The sequence below is a fragment of the Ylistrum balloti genome, unplaced genomic scaffold, assembly GCF_031769215.1.
Source record: "Ylistrum balloti isolate Yb309-2 unplaced genomic scaffold, AGI_CSIRO_Ybal_v1 Utg370298, whole genome shotgun sequence".
Lineage (NCBI taxonomy): Eukaryota > Metazoa > Mollusca > Bivalvia > Pectinida > Pectinidae > Ylistrum > Ylistrum balloti.
This window is the reverse complement of record NW_026782224.1, coordinates 729,259-740,919: the sequence shown is the minus strand read 5'-3', so window position 1 is coordinate 740,919 and position 11,661 is coordinate 729,259. Positions and strand designations below refer to the sequence as shown.

The window sequence follows — 11,661 nt, the reverse complement described above, 5'->3', positions numbered from 1 at the left end:
GATAAATCAAATGTTATGTTTAAGGAGAGGTTGATAAATCAAATGTTATGTTTAAGGAGAGGTTAATAAATCATATGCTATGTGTATGGAGAGGTTAATAAATCAAATGTTATGTTTAAGGAGAGGTTAATAAATCAAATGCTATGTGTATGGAGAGGTTAATAATGATATGTTATGTTTAAGGAGAGGTTAATAAATCAAATGTTATGTTTAAGGAGAGGTTAATAAATCAAATGTTATGTTTAAGGAGAGGTTAATAAATCATATGCTATGTGTATGGAGAGGTTAATAATGATATGTTATGTTTGAGGAGAGGTTAATAAATCAAATGTTATGTTTAAGGAGAGGTAAATAATGATATGTTATGTTTGAGGAGAGGTTAATAAATCATATGCTATGTGTATGGAGAGGTTAATAATGATATGTTATGTTTGAGGAGAGGTTAATAAATCAAATGTTATGTTTAAGGAGAGGTTAATAAATCATATGTTATGTGTATGGAGAGGTTAATAAATCAAATGTTTTGTTTAAGGAGAGGTTAATAAATCATATGCTATGTGTATGGAGAGGTTAATAAATCATATGCTATGTGTATGGAGAGGTTGATAAATCAAATGTTATGTTTAAGGAGAGGTTAATAAATCAAATGTTATGTTTAAGGAGAGGTTAATAATGAAATTATGTTTAAGGAGAGGTTAATAAATCATGTGTTATTTGTAAGGAGAGGTTAATAATGAAATTATGTTTAAGGAGAGGTTAATAAATCATATGTTATGTTTAAGGAGAGGTTAATAAATCAAATGTTATGTTTAAGGAGAGGTTAATAAATCAAATGTTATGTTTCAGGAGAGGTTAATAAATCAAATGTTATGTTTAAGGAGAGGTTAATAAATCATGTGTTATTTGTAAGGAGAGGTTAATAATGATATGTTATGTTTAAGGAGAGGTTAATAATGATATGTTATGTTTGAGGAGAGGTTAATAAATCAAATGTTATGTTTAAGGAGAGGTTAATAAATCAAATGTTATGTTTAAGGAGAGGTTAATAAATCATATGTTATGTTTAAGGAGAGGTTAATAAATCATGTGTTATTTGTAAGGAGAGGTTAATAATGATATGTTATGTTTAAGGAGAGGTTAATAATGTTGTGTTTACAGTGAGTTAATGAGTAAACTGTTGAGTTTACAGAGAGGTTAATGAGTCAAGTGTTGTGTTTACAGAGAGGTTAATGAGTAAACTGTTGTGTTTACAGAGAGGTTAATGAGTACACTGTTGTGTTTACAGAGCGGTTAATGAGTAAACTGTTGAGTTTACAGTGAGGTTAATGAGTCAAGTGTTGTGTTTACAGAGAGGTTAATGAGTATACTGTTGTGTTTACAGAGAGGTTAATGAGTAAACTGTTGTGTTTACAGAGAGGTTAATGAGTATACTGTTGTGTTTACAGAGAGGTTAATGAGTATACTGTTGTGTTTACAGAGAGGTTAATGAGTAAACTGTTGTGTTTACAGAGAGGTTAATGAGTAAACTGTTGTGTTTACAGAGAGGTTAATGAGTAAACTGTTGTGTTTACAGAGAGGTTAATGAGTAAACTGTTGTGTTTACAGAGAGGTTAATGAGTAAACTGTTGTGTTTACAGAGCGGTTAATGAGTAAACTGTTGTGTTTACAGAGAGGTTAATGAGTATACTGTTGTGTTTACAGAGAGGTTAATGAGTAAACTGTTGTGTTAACAGAGAGGTTAATGAGTAAACTGTTGTGTTAACAGAGAGGTTAATGAGTAAACTGTTGTGTTTACAGAGAGTTTAATGAGTATACTGTTGTGTTTACAGAGCGGTTAATGAGTAAACTGTTGTGTTTACAGAGCGGTTAATGAGTAAACTGTTGTGTTTACAGAGCGGTTAAGGAGTATACTGTTGTGTTTACAGAGAGGTTAATGAGTATACTGTTGTGTTGACAGAGAGGTTAATGAGTAAACTGTTGTGTTGACAGAGAGGTTAATGAGTCAAGTGTTGTGTTTACAGAGAGGTTAATGAGTTAACTGACATGTTTATGGAGAGTTTTTGAGTAACTTGTCGTGTTTAAGGTGAGGTAAATAAGTTAACTGACATGTTTAAGAAGAACTTTCTAATGAAACTGTTGAAGTAGAGATTAATCAATGCATTTAAAGTGTTATATATATACACAAATGTACAATGCAATTTACTAACAATTTGCTAATAACTTTGTTATGATGCCTCTTTTCTTTGTATCAAATGATAAACAGATATTGTGACATGATTACTTTAAAGCAGTACAACACACCTTTTCCAGTTCTAGTTGTGTAGCTTCCATTTGATGTGAGCACACTGTACTCAAGGTCGAATCTGGGTTCGTAATTATGTATTCTGTTATGACTTGCTTCACTTTTCCATAGGATGATCCTACAATACATATTAAAATACCTCTTGTATAAGCAGATTTTGAAGCAACAATCTCGATGTTTCATGGGACAAGACTGGTGTGCTCTTCATTTGGGCTATGTGTGAAATAAAATGTACCAAAAGTCATTGTAAACCCACTTTACATCAGGTAGATAGGAAATCCCTCTAGAGTGCAATAAACAACAATGGACATATCTAATATCATTTAATATACAATTAACATAAATGTACCTACCACTTCAGAACATTTCAATATTTTTCAAGCACGAATGTTGAGGTCATCTGATTTGTTTCCCCTGGGTATTTTTAATTTAAAACAACATTTTACAAATGTAGATATCACCTTAGATATACACCCTGGTATAATACTACACACACATCACCCTGGTATAATACTACACATACACATGTCACCCTCGTATAATACTACACATACACATGTCACCCTCGTATAATACTACACATACACATGTCACCCTCGTATAATACTACACATACACATGTCACCCTCGTATAATACTACACATACACATGTCACCCTCGTATAATACTACACATAATACTACACATACACATGTCACCCTCGTATAATACTACACATACACATGTCACCCTCGTATAATACTACACATACACATGTCACCCTCGTATAATACTACACATACACATGTCACCCTGGTATGATCTTACACATACACATGTCACCCTCGTATAATACTACACATACACATGTCACCCTGGTATGATCTTACACATACACATGTCACCCTCGTATAATACTACACATACACATGTCACCCTGGTATGATCTTACACATACACATGTCACCCTCGTATAATACTACACATACACATGTCACCCTCGTATAATACTACACATACACATGTCACCCTCGTATAATACTACACATACACATGTCACCCTCGTATAATACTACACATACACATGTCACCCTCGTATAATACTACACATACACATGTCACCCTCGTATAATACTACACATACACATGTCACCCTACACATACACATGTATAATACTACACATACACATGTCACCATGGTATAATACTACACATACACATGTCACCCTCGTATAATACTACACATACACATGTCACCCTGGTATAATACTACACATACACATGTCACCCTCGTATAATACTACACATACACATGTCACCCTCGTATAATACTACACATACACATGTCACCCTCGTAAAATACTACACATACACATGTCACCCTGGTATAATACTTCACATACACATGTCACCCTCGTATAATACACATACACATGTCACCCTCGTATAATACTACACATACACATGTCACCCTGGTATAATCTTACACATACACATGTCACCCTCGTATAATACCCTCGTATAATACTACACATACACATGTCACCCTCGTATAATACTACACATACACATGTCACCCTCACATACACATGTATATATACTACACATACACATGTCACCCTCGTATAATACTACACATACACATGTCACCCTCGTATAATACTACACATACACATGTCACCCTCGTATAATACTACACATACACATGTCACCTGGTATAATACTACACATACACATGTCACCCTTGTATAATACTACACATACACATGTCACCCTGGTATAATACTACACATACACATGTCACCCTCGTATAATACTACACATACACATGTCACCCTCGTATAATACTACACATACACATGTCACCCTCGTATAATACTACACATACACATGTCACATAATACTACACATACACATGTCACCCTCGTATAATACTACACATACACATGTCACCCTGGTATAATACTACACATACACATGTCACCCTCGTATAATACTACACATACACATGTCACCCTCGTATAATACTACACATACACATGTCACCCTCGTATAATACTACACATACACATGTCACCCTCGTATAATACTACACATACACATGTCACCCTCGTATAATACTACACATACACATGTCTGTCACCCTCGTATAATACTACACATACACATGTCACCCTCGTATAATACTACACATACACATGTCACCCTCGTATAATACTACACATACACATGTCACCCTCGTATAATACTACACATACACATGTCACCCTCGTATAATACTACACATACACATGTCACCCTCGTATAATACTACACATACACATGTCACCATGGTATAATACTACACATACACATGTCACCCTGGTATAATACTACACATACACATGTCACCCTCGTATAATACTACACATACACATGTCACCCTCGTATAATACTACACATACACATGTCACCCTCGTATAATACTACACATACACATGTCACCCTCGTATAATACTACACATACACATGTCACCCTGGTATAATACTACACATACACATGTCACCCTCGTATAATACTACACATACACATGTCACCCTCCACATACACATGTCACCCTCGGTATAATACTACACATACACATGTCACCCTCGTATAATACTACACATACACATGTCACCCTCGTATCGTACACATAATACTACACATACACATGTCACCCTCGTATAATACTACACATACACATGTCACCCTCGTACACTACACATACACATGTCACCCTCGTATAATACTACACATACACATGTCACCCTCGTATAATACTACACATACACATGTCACCCTCGTATAATACTACACATACACATGTCACCCTCGTATAATACTACACATACACATGTCACCCTCGTATAATACTACACATACACATGTCACCCTCGTATAATACTACACATACACATGTCACCCTCGTATAATACTACACATACACATGTCACCCTCGTATAATACTACACATACACATGTCACCCTCATATAATACTACACATACACATGTCACCCTCGTATAATACTACACATACACATGTCACCCTCGTATAATACTACACATACACATGTCACCCTGGTATAATACTACACATACACATGTCACCCTGGTATAATACTACACATACACATGTCACCCTACACATACACATGTCACCCTCGTATAATACTACACATACACATGTCACCCTCGTATAATACTACACATACACATGTCACCCTCGTATAATACTACACATACACATGTCACCCTCGTATAATACTACACATACACATGTCACCCTTGTATAATACTACACATACACATGTCACCCTCGTATAATACTACACATACACATGTCACCCTCGTATAATACTACACATACACATGTCACCCTGGTATAATACTACACATACACATGTCACCCTGGTATAATACTACACATACACATGTCACCCTCGTATAATACTACACATACACATGTCACCCTCGTATAATACTACACATACACATGTCACCCTCGTATAATACTACACATACACATGTCACCCTCGTATAATACTACACATACACATGTCACACTCGTAATACTACACATACACATGTCACCCTGGTATAATACTACACATACACATGTCACCCTCGTATAATACTACACATACACATGTCAAACTCGTATAATACTACACATGTCACTCTGGTATAATACTACACATACACATGTCACCCTCGTATAATACTACACATACACATGTCACCCTCGTATAATACTACACATACACATGTCACCCTCGTATAATACTACACATACACATGTCACCCTCGTATAATACTACACATACACATGTCACCCTCGTATAATACTACACATACACATGTCACCCTCGTATAATACTACACATACACATGTCACCCTCGTATAATACTACACATACACATGTCACCCTGGTATAATACTACACATACACATGTCACCCTGGTATAATACTACACATACACATGTCACCCTCATATAATACTACACATACACATGTCACCCTCGTATAATACTACACATACACATGTCACCCTCGTATAATACTACACATACACATGTCACCCTCTTATAATATGTGTCCTGGTACTATCTTGTCGAAATACAACCCTAACACAAGTAAACCAGGGTTCTGTTTTCCATCTCCTGCGGAGGAATCCGACATTGTCTCCAGGGTTACAATTTTAGCTGGGGTAGCAATAATGTGAAGTATCAAAATTGAAAAGAAAATCTAAATGATGATATTTCAATTCTTATACAAATAGATCCATATCTCTCACTTTTAACCATCCTAACATACATGATGCTATCTTCTTAGTGATACCTGGAATCTAAAGGCAAATGAAGCCAGATACACATGAATCGAGACAGTTCAGGCAGACTCAATTTTGCTGACATTACCCAAGCTTTGAAAAAAGAGTTTACTAGTATGAGTGAAAATGTAAACCTATTACTTACCAGTGTCACGTTTGAGCACTTCAGACAGAATCTTACGCAGGAGCGGTGAGTCTTGTAACTCCACAAATTCACTCAGCATATGTGGCTGAAGTTTTAAGAATAACATTTTTAAACATCACTGAACTAATACAGTGAGAAGGAGCTCACATACTCCCCATCCCCAACCTGTACACATACTTTTTGTTTACAAAAGGTTAAGGGTGACCTTTGAACTTTAACCTTTACCAATGACCAACGAAGTTTAACTAGTTGTAGACTTGGTGGTATGATGTTATGTTGTAAATATGAATCAAATCTGATCACAAGATCTTGACCATAAGGATATCATGAATACATGCCAAGCACCTAGGCATCAAAGACAAAGTGATTACTATATATATATTTTCTTTACGTAAGTGAAGCGTATCAAAGGGAGATCGTACAAACTTACCAGCAGAGAGATATAGTCCTTACACATATGATTTAAATAACATAGTTATGTCAAAATTTACAATAGAATCTACTTTCCATTTTAAAAAACAAAAGGGTATCAGAGTGTGTACATGGGAACATAATTACATAGGATTTACCTTATCCTGTAGCTGGCAAAGACAAGCTTTGATATGTGAAAACCTTACATGCTGGTGAGTCTGGGGTGTCTATGAACAAAACATACAACAATTAGCAATTTTATCTGTCTAATAATAAGCACATATATTGTAGTCTGTAAGTAAAATATGCTGTAAGCCTTATGACATCACAAACAGCCTATGTTTAGAATTACTTAGACCATTTCAATGTTTTTTCAAATGAAAGACTCTTAATATCACTTCTGTTCACATAATCTTTGCATTTTTCTAACCTTAGGTAACAGAATGTACAATAAATGTCTAACCCTTTGTATCAAGGACTATCCTCTCATTAGTTTCAATTCTACAAACCAAATGTTAAACGATCCTTTACTTTCTGATGAATGTTTTGAATCCCTTATGTAGCCAGCAATGATTTATTAATTTAGTTTGATTTAGTTTATTACCAGTGCAGGATCGTTACGATCCTCTATACCGGTCTCAGTGATACAATGATAATGTTTATAATTATTGTCATTTGAGACGTCAGATCCAGGAACAACAGATTTTCTGCTTTATAATTATATACCAGTTCTTGATTTGTCCAGTGTTCATCTAATCTCTTTTTGAAAGAGTTAACTGTTGATGCTGATACAATATACTCCGGAAGATTGTTCCATATTTTGACCACACGCAAAGAAAAAGAATGTTCCCTGATGTCAAGTTTAAAGTGCTGCATGTAAAGATTTTTGGAGTGACCCCCTTGTTCGCTGAATTTGAACTTTGTCGATCCACAATTTAAGGAAACCAGCAGCGTTACTATCACAAAAATTGTTCGTAATTTTGAAGACTTTAATCATATCCCTACGAATCCTTCTGAATGCCAATGTTGGTAATTTTAGGCATTTCAGTCTTTCCAAATAAATCAGTTCCTTAAATCCTGATAATTGTTTTGTTCCATTTATTCCATTTACATTAAAGTACCTGGATATGTCTACTTTATTCTGAACAAAGCATATCTGTTTCCTTAACATAGAATGACTTATCAAAATTCTTTCTTTAAATGTGTTTAATAAAAGTTTTGCAGAATTGCTCAATCTGGAACACCAATTTGTGATGGACATTGTTTCATTCTGTAATTATCATAATTTGTTAACTCACCTACATCTTGGTAGCTTTAAAATTTTCGAGAAAAAGGTGATAGCAGGTAACGAATTCTATCAAACAGCTGATTCTGTGAATACTGATCAGGATCTCTATCAACTAAGATGGACAACATGTACAATATTGATACTCCATGCTAGGTGATCTTACAATCACACAAACATCACAAACTTAATTAAAAATTGAAGTGGTAATAATCACATCTTAATCAGATAAAAAGGTGAAAATTTACCTCACATATTTGTCTGGCTTTTTGCACTTGGTAATTCATTAGGTAGGCACAAGTCTGTAAAACGTTAGCAGAGTTTTCTCCTTCCCTTCTTTTCACTGTACTGTAGACTGAAGAAAGACTGCTAGTCATGAACTTTGAACTAAATAGTACTACCAGAGAGTGTGTAAATCAGAACTTTCACACCGGACCTAAAAATTAAACCTTCTCATATTTTTATTGTTACTCTCTTTGCCTAAGAAGCATTTATTTAACATCAATGTATTTTTGTAACAATTACTGTTAGTGTTTCATCTCTTTATCAAGCCTTGTCCTCATCAATATATAACTTTGATCAAGGAATGCTGTAAATTTAAAATGTGAAATGATGTAAGTCCTCCATTGTATAAACTATTAGAAGTGGCAACCAGCTTTCTCCCTCTTCCTCAAAAAATTTCTAAGTAAAATTTAAAATTCCATCATCCTGATGAAGAGAAGAATTAACCTGCACCACCTGTTCCTTTTTCTGACCAAGGAGGGCCACACAATGTAAGTTTTTATATAGCATGGACTCTCTTAAAGTCAGGAAGGTTCCATACAATACTTTATCTCATGAATATGAACCATCTTTCAAAGTCACTAATTACAAACAGCAGTACAGTCGAAGATTCCTACCTTTATCAATTAGAGTTGGATCATCGTACCGCACAAGTTTAGTCAGTACAGTATAATAACCTAGTCAGTATAATAACCAGTACAGTATAATAACCTAGTCAGTACAGGATAATAACCTAGTCAGTACAGGATAATAACCCAGTCAGTACAGTATAATAACCTAGTCAGTACAGTATAATAACCCAGTCAGTACAGTATAATAACCCAGTCAGTACAGTATAATAACCTAGTCAGTACAGTATAATAACCTAGTCAGTACAGTATAATTAACTTGTCAGTACAGTATAAATCACCCAGTCAGTACAGTATATATAACCTCAGTATATCACTGGTCAGTACAGTATATATCAGTCAGTACAGTATATATCACTGGTCAGTACAGTATATATCCCAGTCAGTCAGTATATATCATTGATACAGTATATATCACTGGTCAATACAGTATATATCACTGGTCAATACAGTATATATCACTAGTCAGTACAGTATATATCACTAGTCAGTACAGTATATATCACTGGTCAGTACAGTATAATGGTCAATACAGTATATATCACTGGTCAATACAGTATATATCACTGGTCAGTACAGTATATATCATTGGTCATTACAGCATATATTTTTGGTCAGTACAGTATATATCCCTAGTCAGTACAGTATATATCATTGGTCTGTACAGTATATATCATTGGTCAGTACAGTATATATCATTGGTCAGTACAGTATATATCACTGGTCAGTACAGTATATATATATCACTATCAGTACAGTATATATCACTGGACAGTTCAGTATATATCATTGGTCAGTACAGAATAAATCACTGGTCAGTACTGTATATATAACTGGTCAGTACAGTATATATCACTGGTCAATACAGTATATATCACTGGTCAATACAGTATATATCACTGGTCAGTACAGTATATATCACTGGTCAGTACAGTATATATCACTGGTCAGTACAGTATATATCATTGGTCAATACAGTATATATCACTGGTCAGTACAGTATATATCACTGGTCAGTACAGTACAGTGTATATCACTGGTCATTACAGTATAGATCACTGGTCAGTACAGGAAATATAATTGGTCAGTACAGTAGATATCACTGGACAGTACAGTATATGTCCCTGGTCAATACAGTACTGTATATATCACTGGTCAGTACAGTATATATCACTGGTCATTACAGTATATATCACTGGTCAGTACAGTATATATCACTGGTCAATACAGTATATATCAGTGGTCAGTACAGTATATATCACTGGTCAGTACAGTATATATCACTGGTCAGTACAGTATATATCACTGGTCAGTCCAGTATATATCATTGGTCAGTACAGTATATATCACTGGTCAGTACAGTGTATATCAGTGGTCAGTACAGTATATATCACTGGTCAGCACAGTATATATCAGTGGTCAGTACAATATACATCACTGGTCAGTACAGTATATATCACTGGTCAGTACAGTATATATCACTGGTCAGTACAGTATATATCACTGGTCAGTACAGTATATATCACTGGTCAGTACAGTATATATCACTGGTCAATACAGTATATATCACTGGTCAGTACAGTATATATCACTGGTCAATACAGTATATATCACTGGTCAATACAGTATATATCACTGGTCAGTACAGTATATATCACTGGTCAGTACAGTATATATCACTGGTCAGTACAGTATATATCACTGGTCAATACAGTATATATCACTGGTCAGTACAGTATATATCACTGGTCAGTACAGTTTATATCACTGGTCAGTACAGTATAATGGTCAATACAGTATATATCACTGGTCAATACAGTATATATCACTGGTCAGTACAGTATATATCACTGGTCATATATATATATCACTGGTCAGTACAGTATATATATATCACTGGTCAGTACAGCATATATCATTTGTCAGCACAGTATATATCGCTGGTCAGTACAGTATATATCATTGGTCTGTACAGTATATATCGTTGGTCATTACAGCATATATCATTGGTCAGTACAGGATATATCACTGGTCAGTACAGTATATATCATTTGTCAGTACAGTATATATCACTGGTCAGTACAGTATATATCACTGGTCAGTACAGTATATATCACTGGTCAGTACAGTATATATCACTGGTCAGTACAATATATATCACTGGTCAGTACAGTATATATCACTGGTCAGTACAGTATATATCACTGGTCAATACAGTATATATCACTGGTCAGTACAGTATATATCACTGGTCAGTACAGTATATATCACTGGT

General features: G+C 34.8%; 1 protein-coding gene across 1 annotated transcript in view; it reads right to left on the bottom strand.

The window, feature by feature from the left end:
* LOC132553111 (uncharacterized) overlaps positions 1 to 11,661 on the bottom strand; it is a 36,964-nt gene that overhangs the window by 1,321 nt on the left and 23,982 nt on the right. The window contains exons 20-24 of the mRNA XM_060217323.1: positions 9,375 to 9,434; positions 8,724 to 8,830; positions 7,349 to 7,417; positions 6,780 to 6,864; positions 2,302 to 2,420 (exon numbers count right to left, since the gene is read on the bottom strand). Coding sequence (XP_060073306.1) covers positions 2,302 to 2,420; positions 6,780 to 6,864; positions 7,349 to 7,417; positions 8,724 to 8,830; positions 9,375 to 9,434 — 440 coding nt within the window. The remainder of the gene's footprint in view (positions 1 to 2,301; positions 2,421 to 6,779; positions 6,865 to 7,348; positions 7,418 to 8,723; positions 8,831 to 9,374; positions 9,435 to 11,661) is intronic.